General features: G+C 45.9%; 1 protein-coding gene across 1 annotated transcript in view; it reads right to left on the bottom strand.

Moving 5' to 3' along the window:
* The window catches only part of MYO5A (myosin VA), a 276,256-nt gene that overhangs the window by 60,631 nt on the left and 196,884 nt on the right, over nucleotides 1–18,741 (bottom strand). The window contains exons 19-27 of the mRNA XM_075345778.1: nucleotides 12,516–12,727; nucleotides 12,251–12,407; nucleotides 11,270–11,509; nucleotides 10,917–11,165; nucleotides 3,206–3,299; nucleotides 1,620–1,765; nucleotides 1,427–1,540; nucleotides 728–871; nucleotides 410–463 (exon numbers count right to left, since the gene is read on the bottom strand). Of these exons, the coding sequence (XP_075201893.1) occupies nucleotides 410–463; nucleotides 728–871; nucleotides 1,427–1,540; nucleotides 1,620–1,765; nucleotides 3,206–3,299; nucleotides 10,917–11,165; nucleotides 11,270–11,509; nucleotides 12,251–12,407; nucleotides 12,516–12,727 (1,410 nt within the window). The remainder of the gene's footprint in view (nucleotides 1–409; nucleotides 464–727; nucleotides 872–1,426; nucleotides 1,541–1,619; nucleotides 1,766–3,205; nucleotides 3,300–10,916; nucleotides 11,166–11,269; nucleotides 11,510–12,250; nucleotides 12,408–12,515; nucleotides 12,728–18,741) is intronic.

Below are 18,741 nucleotides of genomic sequence, written 5' to 3'. Positions count from 1 at the left end.
ATTGGATCTTAAATAAATCATCTTATTCGGAGTAAATTACAAGATTGCATTGTTATTTTTAATGGTAATTAAGGTTAATGCGAATTTATTTGCATGGCCCATCCACGACTCGATTAGCCGGACTGGCACAACGTCATCATTGTGATGTGATACGCATGTGATGGCTAATCAAGGAAAGAGTCACAGATAACATCAGGTAAGAGATGGCTCTCCCGCTCCCATGTAGTAGCCACAGATTATCGTCGTGGCTGATGGGATGGGATGTGCAAATCTATCTATTCACACCAGCTCTAAAGCCAATGGCTGTTTAGTTTCTAATGAAGAAGCCAGTTATTTCTCTAAATACTGTCCATGGTAAGCAGTGACAAACACCATCTATTTTTGAAGTATACAGTATCCCTTTTGGTACCTTGAGAGACTCGTACTCCAACTCGGTGCCTCGGACTGGTGACTTGGTCTCCTCCTACAAAAAGAAAAGATATAAATAAATTTGCATTAATTTAACTGTTATTAGGAAATGTTCAGTTATTTTATTAGCAGCTCAGAAGACGACCAGGTACATTTCAGTCAATAGCAAGCGCTCTGACTTCCCAGGAAAATTCACCACCAGAGCAGATTAGTGAGGGAGCTGGGTGCCGGACCGTCACCGATCTGATACTGTGAATCTATCCGATGTATAGTGGACCACCCTATTAACAATAAACTGTATTTCAGTACTTTGGGGTACCTGGCTCTTGGCTTTATTGATTAGCTCTTCCTTTTTATCCAAATCATCTTGCATAATTTGTTTCTCATGTTCCAATTCTTTAACCCGTTTCTGAAGCTTAAGGAATAAGGACATGTCCAGAGGGGCCTTCTTATCAGCTGTCTCCTGAAGAAGGATAAAAGAAAATAACATTTTTATACTAAACCATCTAGAATATACAGCACATCTATCACACTAAAATATCCATATACATACAACCTCAATTTGCATGTGCATGCATAGATAATAGAAGATGCCCCTGACACGGACATGGTCAGTCTTTCTCCCACCACATCTGGTACATGAAATTTAGCCAAACATCCAATACACATCAGATATTTGCCAGTTCAACCAAAACTGGTGCATGGCTAACTTAACTTTGTCACAAAAAAGTGATAATATTGTATGAAGTGATTCATTGTTTTATATGGTTTGTAAGATTGAAGCTAGATTATCAGTGAAGCATGTTACATTGACTTCTATGGAAAAGTATTTTCCAGTGACAGCGGTGAATACTTATGGTCCAACTTTAGATCATGCTGCACAAAATAATTTGCAGCTGTGGAAAAACGTGAGCAATGATCTAGGGTCAGCCGTGTGCTTGTTTTATTCTGTAATGGAGCCAACTTATTCCAAAACAATCTTGACCGGGGCACTAAGTCCTGCTCATTGTAGTCTTACCTCATTCCGGTACAGGAAATCTTCAGACTCTGTGATTTCTGAACTGAAGGTGTATTCAGACTCGTTGCTGCTGTGTGTGGAGTCTGTCCTCTTGTGTCCGGGCTTCGGTAGGGTCTGCAATATTAATGGTAAAATCAGAACACTTTTCTACTCTCTTCTATATTCTGCTGTGCTCGGTCACTCGCCAACCCACCATGGTGCCAATTTCTTCTTTCAGATCGTCATACCGCTCCTCCAAGCGACTGAACTCATTGAGGAGATTCTGATATCTCAGCCTCTCGTCATTCAGCTCAAGTTCAAGCTCCTTTGTTTCCTGCAACAATCTTTTCTCCATATCCTCTAACAAATACAAAGAAAAAAAAAAACAAAAACAGAAAAAAATAAGAGGACGTCTATTGCTGAATTATTTTCTAGTCCGTGAAATGTAGTCTTTAGAGGAATACCCGGATATAGTATTATTAGTGAATACAGTTCTACATTAGATCAACTATGACAGAACAGAGAAAAACTTTGTTCCAGCACATATGGAGTAAAAACGTCTTTTACTGGAAAAATTGTACTAAAACACACATGGATGGCAGTTAAAAAAAAAACACAGCAAACTGGCCCCAGAAACACCGGTTTACGTGTTTCGAGTCATGTGCCTCTTAATCACAACCTCAGGGGGTTTTTTTATACTTTTTGCAGGATTTAAGGGGATTTGAAAACTGTAATCATCGGATCGCTTGTGCTAATGCACTGCTCTATATAGCAGAAATCATGATCTCCTATGAATGCCGATTCACAGCCGACATTCACAGGATAATCGTAATGAGAGAACAGAGGGTCATCAGCTATGACTAAAGACCTTTTTTGGGTCTGAAACGCTTAAGAATTGCTCCTATATTTTAAGATGTGTAGATTTTTAATAACTGATGGACTTTTACTAATTGATGAAGCAGGCTGATCCCTGACTGTCATGACAACCCATCGGCGTCCTGCGATCATATCATGGGCGTGCCAATGAGAGCGTGGTGAGACACTCCCTCCTGACACTGAGTGTTAAATCACACTGTCCGAGACTGATAGCCGGATTTAACAGGATAACGGCGGCAGATGGATCTCTGACCCACCAGCGGCTGTTAGAGGCTCGTTATGGCTGATTAAATTATGTATCAAAAGGCAGGGACGACATAAGTTTATGTCATACCTCATGAAGGGGTTAAGTAAACGTTTGCATCAGTTTTAAACCCCCATGCACATTAGACTAATGTCGCACAAACCTGCCAATATTGACAAGTTCAGCTGACTGTGTAATGTGTGTGGCGGCGCTGGTAACTGATGTTTGTGAGAGATATCATTCGCATATATCCAATATTGGACTGCGGGTTACTCCTGGAGAAAAGCTGGTGTTTTTCTCTTAGAGAATACAGGAGCTCTTGGCTGAACGAGCGCTCTTCTGTATGGAAGATACGATGGAGATGGCGGTGAGATTAACTATCAGCCAAAGTATCGTCCTTCTGGTAGCCATTTAAAGTGTATGGCAAGCCTTAGAGAGCTGCTCTATATTACTGGAGTCATTCCAGGATAACATTGGGTACTACGCAATACTACATTTTCCCTGCTGGGCTGCTGAGAAAATGAATAAATTCTGCTTCTCCGGGCCAGGGGTGGAGAGAAGGGGATGGCTGCATTTTACTAGGGTTTTTGCTATCAGGCAATGCCTATAAAATCAACAAACACAGGGATTCTGGTACATTAGGGAGCTGAAAGGTTTAAACAATTGGTATTGGCACATACCGGTCATTCGCTTGGCTTGTTCCTGGATTAGGAGATTCAGCTCTTCCTTTTCTACTTTCAACAGTTTATTCTGTTCTTTAAGTTCAGACAACAGCTACAAAATAAAGCAAAATACAAAAGCGTTACCTCTGTCCTTAGAAGACTATGGTAGGAAAGCTACAAACTAATGTTACATCCATCCAGGGCAGGTGAAATATAACAGCAGGGAATAAATAACTGGTAGACTGTGGGAATAAGGAACTGATACTCCCATGGGTGGAAAAGAGCCCTGCAAAAACGACCAAACGTGGCAAGATGTTAAGGAGGACCTTTCACCAAATTATTCATGTTAAACTGGACTCGGCATATAATAGTGGCTGCAGACCGTAAGAAAATATGTTTTTTGTGGTTTTTATTTTGCCCCTCTGTTGCGGACATATTAGCAATCAGCGTATTCACACATAAGGAGTTCATTTTTTTTTTTAAAGGGAACCCGACAGCTGATACATTTTGCCCGATCCATGAGAAGGATTTATCAGACCATGGCTTCCTGATTTCACCCTGAAACTCTGCTGCGTTTCAGAGAAAAAAAAATGAAGTTCATTAGCCGCTGAGGACCAAGCCCCCGAGAGACTATTTGGACATTCCACCCACTGCCAGGTTTCTCCCCTTAGGCACATGCATAAGAGAGACCAGTCAGTACAGGGCAGCTCGGTCACTGGTGGCTATTAATCTCTGAAACGCCGCAGTATTTCAGTACTTAACATATGCACTTGAAATCATAAAGCCACAGTCTGATAAAGGCTACCCGTTGATGGGACAGCATGTGTCAGCTGTCAGGTTCTCTTTAAGTCCAGATGGGTAATAGTTAATTTTCAGCAACATCCAAGAAAGAGAAGACGCCCCACCATAGCTTATGTTCCTCAGGTGTGTGAGATCTTAGGACACAGCTCTGATCTCCCCCTGACCATGTTATAGTGGGAGGAGAGCTGATAGAAGGGTTTGCAATGAGACTCCGCTAGACATCAGCCTTACCTGCAAGACGGCCATCATCTGTGCTCTACTCCCTGCGTGATAAGGAGATCATATCATATGTATCCTTCCATGTCACACACTGACAAGCATAAGTTACAGTGGGCGGTGTTCTAGCAGTAGGATATTACTGCCGGATTATAATGGGGTAACTCATACAGACAAGCGATGTACACTCCCCAGTGAAAAGTAACTAATAAGTCCATGTGGGTGTTACCTCATTATGTGCCAATATTTTTCATTACTAATCTCTGCAACGGAGGCAAAATATAAATTAAAAAAAAAAACAAAAATAAAAAAACAAAAAAAAAAAAACCCCCACAAATTTTAATATGCTCTGCCGCCACTATGAAATAGTGTATCCAGTTCATATGAGAAAGTTGGTTAGAGTTCCTCTTTAACGAAGAAGCTTTTCTTTTCATCCATGAAGAAGGGAATTTTGTTTACTTACCGTAAATTCCTTTTCTTCTAGCTCCTATTGGGAGACCCAGACAATTGGGTGTATAGCTTCTGCCTCCGGAGGCCACACAAAGTATTACACTTTAAAAAGTGTAACCCCTCCCCTCTGCCTATACACCCTCCCGTGCCTCACGGGCTCCTCAGTTTTGGTGCAAAAGCAGGAAGGAGGAAACTTATGGTCTAAGGTAAATTCAATCCGAAGGATGTTCGGAGAACTGAAACCATGAACCAAAGGAACAATTCAACATGAACAACATGTGTACACAAAAGAACAAACAGCCCGAAGGGAACAGGGGCGGGTGCTGGGTCTCCCAATAGGAGCTAGAAGAAAAGGAATTTACGGTAAGTAAACAAAATTCCCTTCTTCTTTGTCGCTCCATTGGGAGACCCAGACAATTGGGACGTCCAAAAGCAGTCCCTGGGTGGGTAAAAGAATACCCCGATAAAAAGAGCCGAAAACGGCCCCCTCTTACAGGTGGGCAACCGCCGCCTGAAGGACTCGCCTACCTAGACTGGCATCTGCCGAAGCATAGGTATGCACCTGATAGTGTTTCGTGAAAGTGTGCAGACTAGACCAGGTAGCCGCCTGACACACCTGCTGAGCCGTAGCCCGGTGCCGCAATGCCCAGGACGCACCCACGGCTCTGGTAGAATGGGCTTTCAGCCCTGAAGGAATCGGAAGCCCAGAAGAACGGTAGGCTTCAAAAATCGGTTCCTTGATCCACCGAGCCAAGGTTGACCTGGAAGCCTGCGACCCCTTACGCTGGCCAGCGACAAGGACAAAGAGCGCATCAGAACGGCGCAGTGGCGCCGTGCGAGACACATAGATCCGGAGTGCTCTCACTAGATCTAGCAAGTGCAAATCCTTTTCACATTGGTGAACTGGATGAGGGCAAAATGAAGGTAAGGAGATATCCTGATTGAGATGAAAAGGGGATACCACCTTAGGGAGGAATTCCGGGACCGGACGCAGAACCACCTTATCCTGGTGAAAAACCAGGAAGGGGGCTTTGCATGACAGCGCTGCAAGCTCCGACACTCTACGGAGCGATGTAACTGCCACTAGAAAAGCCACCTTCTGTGAAAGACGTGATAGAGAGACATCCCGCAGCGGCTCGAAAGGTGGTTTCTGAAGAGCCCTTAGAACCCTGTTAAGATCCCAGGGTTCCAGCGGCCGCTTGTAAGGTGGGACTATGTGGCAAACTCCCTGCAGGAACGTGCGGACCTGCGGAAGCCTGGCCAGACGCTTTTGAAAAAACACGGAAAGCGCCGATACTTGTCCCTTGAGAGAGCCGAGAGACAAACCCTTGTCCATTCCGGATTGAAGGAAGGAAAGAAAAGTGGGTAAGGCAAACGGCCAGGGGGTAAAACCCTTATCAGAGCACCAGGATAAGAAGATCCTCCAAGCCCTGTGATAGATCTTGGCGGACGTTGGTTTCCTGGCCTGTCTCATAGTGGCAATGACATCTTGAGATAACCCTGAGGACGCTAGGAGCCAGGACTCAATGGCCACACAGTCAGGTTGAGGGCCGCAGAATTCAGATGGAAAAATGGCCCTTGAGACAGCAAGTCTGGTCGGTCTGGGAGTGCCCACGGTTGACCCACAGTGAGGTGCCACAGATTCGGGTACCACGACCTCCTCGGCCAGTCTGGAGCGACGAGGATGGCGCGGCGGCAGTCGGACCTGATCTTGCGTAACAATCTGGGCAGCATTGCCAGAGGAGGAAATACATAAGGCAGTCGAAACTGCAACCAATCCTGAACTAATGCGTCCGCCGCCAGAGCTCTGTGATCCTGAGACCGTGCCATGAATGCCGGGACTTTGTTGTTGTGCCGAGACGCCATGAGATCGACGTCCGGCGTTCCCCAGCGGCAACAGATTTCTTGAAATACGTCCGGGTGAAGAGACCATTCCCCTGCGTCCATGCCCTGGCGACTGAGAAAGTCTGCTTCCCAGTTTTCTACGCCCGGGATGTGAACTGCGGAGATGGTGGAGGCTGTGGTCTCCGCCCACAGCAGAATCCGTCGAACTTCTTGGAAGGCTTGACGGCTGCGCGTGCCGCCCTGGTGGTTGATGTACGCGACCGCCGTGGCGTTGTCCGACTGTATGCGGATCTGCCTGCCCTCCAGCCACCGATGGAACGCCTTTAGGGCTAGATACACTGCCCTTATCTCCAGAACATTGATCTGAAGGGAGGACTCTGTCGGAGTCCAGGTTCCCTGAGCCCTGTGGTGGAGAAAAACCGCTCCCCACCCTGACAGACTCGCGTCCGTCGTGACCACAGCCCAGGATGGGGAAAGGAAGGATTTTCCCTTCGACAGAGAAGTGGGAAGAAGCCACCACTGAAGAGAGGTTTTGGCTGCCAGAGAAAGAGAGACGTTCCTGTCTAGGGACGTCGACCTCCTGTCCCATTTGCGGAGAATGTCCCATTGGAGTGGACGCAGATGAAACTGCGCAAAGGGGACTGCCTCCATTGCTGCCACCATCTTCCCCAGGAAGTGCATAAGGCGTCTCAAAGGGTGTGACTGGGCCCGAAGAAGAGAGTGCACCCCTGTCTGCAGCGAACGCTGTTTGTCCAGCGGTAGCTTGACTATCGCTGAGAGAGTATGAAACTCCATCCCGAGGTAAGTCAGTGATTGGGTTGGAGTCAATTTTGACTTTGGGAAATTGATGATCCACCCGAACCTCTGGAGAGTCTCCAGAGCAACGATCAGGCTGTGTTGACATGCCACCCGGGAGGGTGCCTTGACTAGGAGATCGTCTAAGTAAGGGATCACCGAGTGGCCCTGAGAGTGTAGGACTGCCACAACGGATGCCATGACCTTGGTGAAGACCCGTGGGGCTGTCGCCAGGCCGAAAGGCAGTGCCACAAACTGAAGGTGTTCGTCCCCGATGGCGAAACGCAGGAAGCGTTGATGCTCTGGTGCGATCGGCACATGGAGATACGCATCCCTGATGTCGATTGATGCTAGGAAGTCGCCTTGGGACATCGAAGCGATGACAGAGCGGAGAGATTCCATGCAAAACCGTCTGGTTCTCACATGTCTGTTGAGCAGTTTGACGTCCAAAACGGGACGGAATGATCAGTCCTTTTTTGGCACCACAAACAAGTTGGAGTAAAAACCGCGACCACGTTCCTGAAGGGGAACGGGGATCACAACTCCTTCTGTCTTCAGAGTGTTCACCGCCTGAAGAAGTGCATCGGTTCGCTCGGGGGGCGGAGATGTTCTGAAGAAACGAGTCGGAGGACGAGAGCTGAACTCTATCCTGTAACCGTGAGACAGAATGTCTCTCACCCATCGGTCTTGGACATGTGGCCACCAGGCGTCGCCAAAGCGGGAGAGCCTGCCACCGACCGAGGATGCGGTTTGGGGAGGCCGAAAGTCATGAGGAGGCCGCCTTGGAGACGGTGCCTCCGGCAGTCTTTGGAGGACGTGACTTAGACCGCCATGCAGAAGAGTTCCTCTGGCTCTTCTGTGGCCTGTTGGACGAGGAGGATTGGGATCTGGCTGAGGGCCGAAAGGACCGAAACCTCGCTTGAATTTTCCGTTGCTGAGGTCTGTTTGGTTTGGACTGGGGTAAGGACGAGTCCTTTCCCTTGGATTGCTTAATAATTTCATCCAATCGCTCGCCAAACAAACGGTCGCCAGAAAATGGCAAACCGGTTAAGAACTTCTTGGAAGCAGAGTCTGCCTTCCATTCGCGTAGCCACATGGCCCTGCGGACTGCCACCGAATTGGCGGATGCTACCGCTGTACGGCTAGCAGAGTCCAGGACGGCATTCATGGCGTAGGATGAAAATACCGACGCCTGAGAAGTCAAAGACGCTACTTGCGGAGCAGAGGTACGTGTGACCGCATTAATCTCAGACAGACAAGCTGAGATAGCTTGGAGTGCCCACACGGCTGCAAAGGCCGGGGCAAAAGACGCGCCTGTGGCTTCATAGATGGATTTCATTAGGAGCTCTATCTGCCTGTCAGTGGCATCCTTGAGCGATGAACCGTCAGCCACTGATTCTACGGATCTAGCCGCCAGTCTAGAGACTGGAGGATCCACCTTGGGACATTGAGCCCAACCCTTAACTACGTCAGAGGGGAAGGGGTAACGTGTGTCATTAAGGCGCTTAGTAAAGCGCTTGTCCGGAAAAGCTCTGTGCTTCTGGACAGCATCTCTGAAGTTAAAGTGATCGAAAAAAGCACTCCGTGTACGTTTGGGAAACCTAAACTGGTGTTTCTCCTGCTGTGAAGCCGCCTCCTCTACAGGTGGAGTTGGGGGAGAAAGATCTAGCACTTGGTTGATGGACGCTATAAGGTCATTTACTATGGCGTCCCCTTCAGGTGTATCAAGATTGAGAGCAACGTCAGGGTCAGAGCCCTGGGCTGCGACCTCCGCTTCATCCTCCAGAGAGTCCTCAAGCTGAGACCCCGAACAGCGTGATGAAGTCGGGGAAGATTCCCAGCGAGCCCGCTTAGCCGGTCTGGGACTGCGGTCCATGCCGGAGTCCTCCACGTGATACCTAGGGGCCACCCCGGGAACACGCTGCGGCGCAGACCGAGAGGGGCCTGGGGGCGATGATCTCGCAGTGCCCGGGGCCTGTGTAAGGGCCGGTCTGGACTGCAAGGCTTCTAGTATCTTAGCAGACCATTTGTCCATAGACTGAGCCATGGATTGTGAAAGTGACTCAGAGAGTTTCTCAGCTAAAACTGCAAACTCTGTCCCTGCCACCTGGACAGGGGAAGCCGGCGGTTCTACCTGACCCGAGGGGCCCACCAGTGCCCGAGGCTCCGGCTGAGCGAGTGCCACAGGGCCCGAGCATTGCTCACAGTGAGGGTAGGTGGAACCTGCAGGTAGCATAGCCGCACAAGAGGTACAGGTTGCAAAATAACCCTGTGTCTTGGCACCCTTGCTCCTTGTGAACGACATGCTGTTGTCTCCTAGGAGAGTGATCACTGAGGGTATATAGCCAAAAGCAAAACAATGCGGCCGAACAGAGAAAATGTATACAAATATATATATATATATATATATATACACTTCGGCACCCTAGGGGGACCAGCACCGGGTGACCGGTGTGGCTTACCGACCGCCCAAAGCGGTGTGTGTCCACCAGATTCCCTGCCTTGGGTCTCCCAGAGCTGCAGCCAGAAGTCCTCCACCGGCAGAATGTGTTTAAAACATGGCTGCCGGCGTTCTCAGGGGAGGAGGGAGCCGTGGGCGGCGACTAATAAAGTGCGGGAATCTGGTGCCCCACAGTGATTAGTGAGGGGGGAGGAGGACCCCTAAAGTGTGCTCCAGCCCTCACTGTCGACGTCAGGTCGACCGTCCCGCCCTTACCCCTGACTGGCAGGCCCGGGGGCGGGAGTTATGGCACTAGGCCGCATGAAGCCGGGGACTAAATTTAATACCGCGGCCGGCAAACAGGCGCGGTCGGCGCGGTAGTCCCGGTCGTCATAAAAATACAGCAGCCGCTGCAGCGTCTGAGACCAAGCGCTCCATGCACCGTCCCCAAGGGGACACAGAGTACCTTTAGATGCAGGGCCCTGTCCCTGATGATACCAAGTCTCCTGTCCGTCAGATTCCCACAGGGGCTGCGGAGGGAGCCCGGTCCCAGTGAATGGATGACCGGTTAGGATCCCACTTCTCCCAGAGCCTCTAAGGGATGGGGAAGGAAAACGGCATGTGGCTCCAGCCTTTGTACCCGCAATGGGTACCTCAACCTTAACAGCACCGCCGACTTAGTGGGGTGAGAAGGGAGCATGCCGGGGGCCCTGTGGGGGCCCTCTTTTCTTCCATCCGATACAATCAGCAGCTGCTGCTGACTAAAATGGGAGCTCGAGTGAATGTGTGCCTCCTTCAACACAAAGCATAAAAACTGAGGAGCCCGTGAGGCACGGGAAGGTGTATAGGCAGAGGGGAGGGGTTACACTTTTTAAAGTGTAATACTTTGTGTGGCCTCCGGAGGCAGAAGCTATACACCCAATTGTCTGGGTCTCCCAATGGAGCGACAAAGAAATTATTATTCTATACTATTCATTAAAAGGAGGAAGATTGCTAAAGGCCAGAATTGTCCAATCAAGCAAGATACTTCATAGAGACTCATCAGTTAAAACTGATAGACTATTGTTCTATTATCCTCCATTTTCATATATTAAGCAATATGTAAGCAAGCTGTGTGTCTTAGTGCAGCATCATCATGTTAAGCACTTTTTTGGGAGGGTGGGGGTAAAAGTCATTATCTACCTTCTCTGTTTCGGTCTTGTATTGGTCCGCACTCTCCTTGATCATCTTCTTATCGTTCTGTGTTTGCAGCAGTTCTTTCCTAAGCCTGGCTAACTCGTCCTGCAGACTAATCACTCGGTTTGTGGCATTTTTCGCCTCCTCTTCAAACTGTTTCAGCCGGTCGACATCACTTCGTAGCTTATCTTTCTCAGTACTGTAGGACATCTCTAGATGGGACAGCTTCTCCAACAAGGATTTGTTGTCTTTATGCTGAAAGCACACAGAAGATATAATGATTGAAGCAAACAGCAGGATACAGTCATAAAATACAGTTCAATGTCTAGCCATATGACGACGATATACTACATTGATACCTGTTCATCAAATCTACGCTGCAACTGTATGATCTTATTTTCCATGCCAAAGTTGAGTTTCTTGTAATGTTCGACGGAGCGAGCTTCGATCTTCAGTTTCTTCAGCTCCCTCTTGGCCATCATCCGGCGGTAGCAAGACTGAAGGTAGACAATGGCTCTCATGCTTCTCTTGTAAGTCTTACGAGCCAACCAGCCGCGGGCATGCTTCTGAATGATGGTGGCTTTGTGTATCCTCAGCATCTGGAGGTTGATCGAGACAGTCATTACTAATTGTGTACACATCACAATACAGACTCCGTATAGTTGTGTATAATAGTGAGTGGTGGAAGAATCTATTCTGTGTCACAATTATTATTAAACACATTTCCCTAAAAAATCAATGGCTTCCCTTAGACTGACATGATATGATTGTGCATCCTTCATTAGGCAGTGTTTCACACAATGAAGTTATGTTGCATATTTGTTAGCACAATCTTTGTAAAAATTAACCTTTTTGCTGAAATTTTTAATAGGATCAGCAAAAATGCTGTGGTTTTATTAAAATGGCAAGAGAGAAGCATGACGGTCACAGCGTGTGAACACAAACTTAAAGGAGTACTCAAATCTTGTAAAGAAAAAGCATTAAAATAGAAGTAAAATCAACCAACTAATCAAAAGGATTGGTGAAACCCTCAGGGGCCCTTTTGGATCCTAAAAATAGAAAGACCTGGCTGGTCAGTGAACTACAACCATCCCAATTCACTTCAATAGTGTGGTTCCAGTTTACTGCACACTGGATGGCTGGGGCACATTTAAGAGGATAGGTACATTGCTACACCAGTGCTGGATGCCCTTCAGGATCAGTGGTGGACCCAGACGTTGGACCCTTCAGGAGCACAAGGTGATAGCATATCCTTGTGATATGAGAACACCCCTGTAATCAAGACATGTACACTGGACCATAAAATAGCTGGTAAGATGGTCACTGTTGGCAGTCCTTACCTGCTGGTACCTCTTTCTGGCTGCATAACCCCGAAGATATGTCTGGAGTGAAAGTGTAACAGACTGTATACGCTGATACTTCTGGTGAACCACATACATTCTCTGGTACTTCTGTATAATAATTGCTGCTCTGGTCCGGCGCAGGAACAGGGTATAGCTGTATGGACAAGTTAGCTGGTTAAAACATCCTCATATTTCATATAACAGAATGTTAAAGCTCTTAAGAGAAAATACCAAAATATGGATACTCTAAGAATACACGCACCATCTTGCCTGGTACCCTCTAACATATCTCTGAATACAGATAGCTGCCTTCTTCATACGCAAGTATTTCTTTCTTAAAAGCCAACCACGTATTGTCTTCTGGATTCGGATGCAGGCCATTCTCAGCTTGTCGGCTCTTATTTTCTCCAAATAAGCTACTTGCCCAGCACGAAAGAAGATTTTTGTTTTCCCAAATTGATATTTGTCTTGGTCCTGTTTTTAGTGTAAGAAAATTGCATTAGTTGAGTATTGTTAAGTAAAAGGTAAAAGCTACCTATCAATTAAATTATTAGTTTTTTTATAATAGATTCTACCAAACACGTCCTGCAGGTTGGTGGCCGTCCAGGTCCTGAGACGCTCACTGATCACCTAAAAAGCCACTTTGAAACGTGCAGCTCATCAGGCAAAGGGGCTTATATCCAGCCTAAGTGCATGCACACACAGCAATACAAGTTCAATAGAAAAAAGGACAGAGGAAAAAAACGACCATAAAAGCCCAAGTAGCTGAAAGTGAAAAACTTTTTATTGAAGTGGAGAGCGGCACAATTACAAGAAAGACTCTGACAACAAGAATTCCTAGCACAATAAAGGTGCATGTTTAAACACCATAACACAATATGGACCCATGATTGAAATGAATGGGTAACCAAAATATGTGTAGTAGAATGCATAAACCAGGTATGGATAGTAACAACCACAAGTTCAGATCAGAGATGGCGAATAGGAATTGGTAGGAGATGGTAGAAAAATTTGTAAATGGTAGGTATAATAGTATAAACAGACCAAAGTCTGAGTTATGCCCAGGTAATGCTAATGGTCATAAAATTGTGACCAAACAGTACTAAGAGAACCCTACCAAACACAATGTGGGAAAAACCATGGAAAAATCCAAGAGAGAGGGCGGTAATATTCCATATAAGCCATACCTGAAAAAACCGGGAAGAGACCTGTGTCAGCGTCCGCCCGACGGCCGTTTCGGCATAGAATGCCTTCGTCAGGGGAGTGGTTAGTGAGGGAAGTGCAGAAGATTAAAACAGAGGCATCATCCAATCAAAATTGGTGGGCGGTGTATATGACGCATGAGCTACATAGCAACCCGGGACGCGAACCACCCGCCGCGTCAAGCGTCGCCCGGCGCGCGGTCACGCGGCAGCCACGTGACTCATCACATGGCCGTCACGTGAGCGGACGCCGCGCGAGGCAGAGAGACACAGCGGGCGATGGCGGCCCGGAGTGGGAGGCGCGCATGCGTGCAAGCCCAACCAGGAAATCCAAGAGAATCTCACAGCGTATTAAGTGTGTAGATAAAAGTTTTTAAAGTATAGACTATTACGGAAGAGGCGGCATAAAAAGAATCATGGGGCACCATGACAGGACATAAGATGGAACCTAATATATAGATCGATCCACCATAGTTATAATCATAAGAATTGGTTTCAAGCAGAATATGATGGTATCCGTCCTGCATAAAGCTCTACATATAAAACAATACAGAGAAATACAAAAATTAGCACAGTAATCCATATATATAACATGTGTCATTCATATTAGCCATTTCCAAAAGAAATATATAAATACAAGGGAAGTAGAAAATAGCAGGATATATATTCATGAACCAATTGATACAGATAATATTAGCCTGTTATAATATGAAACATATAACCACAGCAAATGAGTGGTATGAAAGGGAAACATGTCATAAATTACAAACAATTTAGATAGAACAACAAGTGTAGACAACAAGCTAAATTCAATCGGTATGTCCGAAAATCTGTCCTGAAGATATCCAGATCCATAGAATCCGCCCCATCGGTGTAATATGGGATAATGGTCCCGGTATCAAAAGGATGATGTCTAAATTAAAACAATAGAAAATTAAAATCAAGAATAAAATTAGGAGAGGAAAGACAACCTTCCTAACCCACAACCAATCAAAGAAATGAGGAATAAGAAATGTATTCATTCAAACCCATAGGGCAGAGAGTTTTTAGGGTCCATATCTACCTTGTTTCCATCATTGCCAACTTTTGGCTAATTTTACCCCCACGTATGTTGGAATCAAGTCGATCTATACCTCTTACTCTAAGTAATGTTGCATCTGACTGGTGGCATTGGTGAAAATGGCGAGGGATGGTTTTAAGAAGAGAAATATCGGTACAATCCGCCGCTGCCACAATCCCATTAACGTGTTCCCTGGTTCTGACTTTCAATTGCCTGGTTGTAAGGCCAACATAAATTTTTGGACACGGGCAGATGGCATAATAGATTACCGCAGTAGAGGTACACGTAACAAATTTCTTGATCTTAAATGAGCGGGTCCCCGAAGAGTCAAAAAATGAGTCAGCCCTATCGATATTCGGACAGGCAACGCAATGCCCACAGGGAACACAGCCAGTCCGGGGAGGCACTGGTCCAAAGGGAGGTGGTTGAGTTACACCGTCATAATGACTGGTAACTAAATGGTCACGCAGATTCTTAGATCTGCGGATACTCATCATGGGACGATTAGGTAGAATCCTTGCTAGTACAGGATCTGCCTGTAAAACAGGCCAAAATTTCTGTAAACAGGATCTCATGGCAAGGAATTGGCCATGATAATCGGTGACAAATCTCATCATCTCTCTAGGTCGGGATTCCTTTGGAGCATAGAGTAGAGCGTGTCTGGTGTTATGTCTAGCTCTATTATAAGCTTTTTTGACACACCTTCTACTATAGCCCCGAGCGTAGAATCTATCCTTGAGCTCAGATGCTCTAGCCTCAAAGACAGAGTCCGTGGAACAAATTCTACGTAAACGTAGAAACTGTCCCACAGGAACAGATCTGACCATGAAGTTAGGATGGGAAGAGGAGGCATGCAAAAGCATGTTGCCGGCAGTCTCCTTACGGTAGATATCCGTCTGGAGAGTGTTAGAGGAATCCCTTATAACCATGACATCAAGGAAGCTGATGGAATGCGAATGGTGGGCGTATGTAATATTAATGTTGACATCATTAGAGTTTAACACCATCATAAAATTATGAAGGTCAAAAGGTGAACCCTGCCAGATCAAAAAGATGTCGTCGATGTACAGTGTCCAAAAGGGGACACGGTCCATCGACGACAAACGATCTGACAGGAAGAGGTCCCTCTCCCACAGCCCCAGGAACAGGTTGGCATAAGAGGGGGCATAAGAGGCCCCCATAGCTGTACCCTGGAGCTGCAGGTAGAAGGACCCCTTAAAAACAAAAAAATTGTGCGTTAAAGTAAATTCCAATAACTCCATGATGAGCAACACCATATCTCCAGGTATATTGGACATATCTAGAAAAAATCTAGTAGCTCGAAGTCCATCACAGTGTCTAATACTGGTGTACAGGGACTCGACGTCCCCGGTCACCAGTATACTATCATCACCCACACACAGTCCATCTATCTTCCTAAGAAATTCACCTGTGTCCTTAGTGAAGGATGGTAGATCCTCAACCAGTGGTTGTAGTTTAGAGTCAATCCAACGATTGACATGTTCTAAAAAGTTACCTCGACCCGACACAATTGGTCTCCCTGGTGGTGTATTAATATCTTTATGAACCTTAGGTAATAGGTACAGCGTGGGAACTACAGGCTCGACCACCTGAAGAGCAGAAGCCAGCTCGTCGGTGATAACATTGTTGTCTAATGCCATTCTAAGAATTTTTTGAAGCTGAGTGGTATATGCGGACAATGGATTAAAAGTCAACTTCTTATAGCAGACTTTGTCACGCACAATCTGCGTGACCATTTAGTTACCAGTCATTATGACTGTGTAACTCAACCACCTCCCTTTGGACCAGTGCCTCCCCGGACTGGCTGTGTTCCCTGTGGGCATTGCGTTGCCTGTCCGAATATCGATAGGGCTGACTCATTTTTTGACTCTTCGGGGACCCGCTCATTTAAGATCAAGAAATTTGTTACGTGTACCTCTACTGCGGTAATCTATTATGCCATCTGCCCGTGTCCAAAAATTTATGTTGGCCTTACAACCAGGCAATTGAAAGTCAGAACCAGGGAACACGTTAATGGGATTGTGGCAGCGGCGGATTGTACCGATATTTCTCTTCTTAAAACCATCCCTCGCCATTTTCACCAATGCCACCAGTCAGATGCAACATTACTTAGAGTAAGAGGTATAGATCGACTTGATTCCAACATACGTGGGGGTAAAATTAGCCAAAAGTTGGCAATGATGGAAACAAGGTGGATATGGACCCTAAAAACTCTCTGCCCTATGGGTTTGAATGAATACATTTCTTATTCCTCATTTCTTTGATTGGTTGTGGGTTAGGAAGGTTGTCTTTCCTCTCCTAATTTTATTCTTGATTTTAATTTTCTATTGTTTTAATTTAGACATCATCCTTTTGATACCGGGACCATTATCCCATATTACACCGATGGGGCGGATTCTATGGATCTGGATATCTTCAGGACAGATTTTCGGACATACCGATTGAATTTAGCTTGTTGTCTACACTTGTTGTTCCATCTAAATTGTTTGTAATTTATGACATGTTTCCCTTTCATACCACTCATTTGCTGTGGTTATATGTTTCATATTATAACAGGCTAATATTATCTGTATCAATTGGTTCATGAATATATATCCTGCTATTTTCTACTTCCCTTGTATTTATATATTTCTTTTGGAAATGGCTAATATGAATGACACATGTTATATATATGGATTACTGTGCTAATTTTTGTATTTCTCTGTATTGTTTTATATGTAGAGCTTTACGCAGGACGGATACCATCATATTCTGCTTGAAACCAATTCTTATGATTATAACTATGGTGGATCGATCTATATATTAGGTTCCATCTTATGTCCTGTCATGGTGCCCCATGATTCTTTTTATGCCGCCTCTTCCGTAATAGTCTATACTTTAAAAACTTTTATCTACACACTTAATACGCTGTGAGATTCTCTTGGATTTCCTGGTTGGGCTTGCACGCATGCGCGCCTCCCACTCCGGGCCGCCATCGCCCGCTGTGTCTCTCTGCCTCGCGCGGCGTCCGCTCACGTGATGGCCATGTGATGAGTCACGTGGCTGCCGCGTGACCGCGCGCCGGGCGACGCTTGATGCGGCGGGTGGTTCGCGTCCCGGGTTGCTAGGTAGCTCATGCGTCATATACACCGCCCACCAATTTTGATTGGATGATGCCTCTGTTTTAATCTTCTGCACTTCCCTCACTAACCACTCCCCTGACGAAGGCATTCTATGCCGAAACGGCCGTCGGGCGGACGCTGACACAGGTCTCTTCCCGGTTTTTTCAGGTATGGCTTATATGGAATATTACCGCCCTCTCCCTTGGATTTTTCCATGGTTTTTCCCACATTGTGTTTGGTAGGGTTCTCTTAGTACTGTTTGGTCACAATTTTATGACCATTAGCATTACCTGGGCATAACTCAGACTTTGGTCTGTTTATACTATTATACCTACCATTTACAAATTTTTCTACCATCTCCTACCAATTCCTATTCGCCATCTCTGATCTGAACTTGTGGTTGTTACTATCCATACCTGGTTTATGCATTCTACTACACATATTTTGGTTACCCATTCATTTCAATCATGGGTCCATATTGTGTTATGGTGTTTAAACATGCACCATTATTGTGCTAGGAATTCTTGTTGTCAGAGTCTTTCTTGTAATTGTGCCGCTCTCCACTTCAATAAAAAGTTTTTCACTTTCAGCTACTTGGGCTTTTATGGTCGTTTTTTTCCTCTGTCCTTTCTTCTATGTTTGCGATTGCCCTAGTCCACTCCAAGATTAATTATAATGAACTATCTCAGTACTATACAGTGTACATATTAATCTTGGAGTTATGTATTGGTTGCTAATTTTGTTTATTAAGTTCAATAGAAAGTCTACGAGCCATGCTCTACTCTACATATACAGCCGCACAGGCTTCTAATGAGTCCGAACTCAGCTCTGTAAATGCGCTCAAAAGAAAAAAACGCAATGCCTCTGCCGGTTCAGCTGCGAGATCTAGAGTGGCCTTTCTGCGCAATCAAAAGGGGTCTCAGGAAGTGAACCCCCCATCCCTCACTCCCCCGAAAGTTTTATTATGTACTTATACATTTAGTAGGATTGACCCAAGTAGTTTTAGTCTAGTACTTTGATTTCTATACAAGTTTCTCTTATAACAATAAAGCACAAATTATATCATAAATAAGGTATATAAAGAGATAGTGCAACAATGTAATA

Source organism: Anomaloglossus baeobatrachus, chromosome 4, assembly GCF_048569485.1.
Source record: "Anomaloglossus baeobatrachus isolate aAnoBae1 chromosome 4, aAnoBae1.hap1, whole genome shotgun sequence".
Classification (NCBI taxonomy): Eukaryota; Metazoa; Chordata; class Amphibia; order Anura; family Aromobatidae; genus Anomaloglossus; species Anomaloglossus baeobatrachus.
Note: the sequence above shows the minus strand (reverse complement) of the source record. Positions and strands in the feature narration are given on the sequence as shown.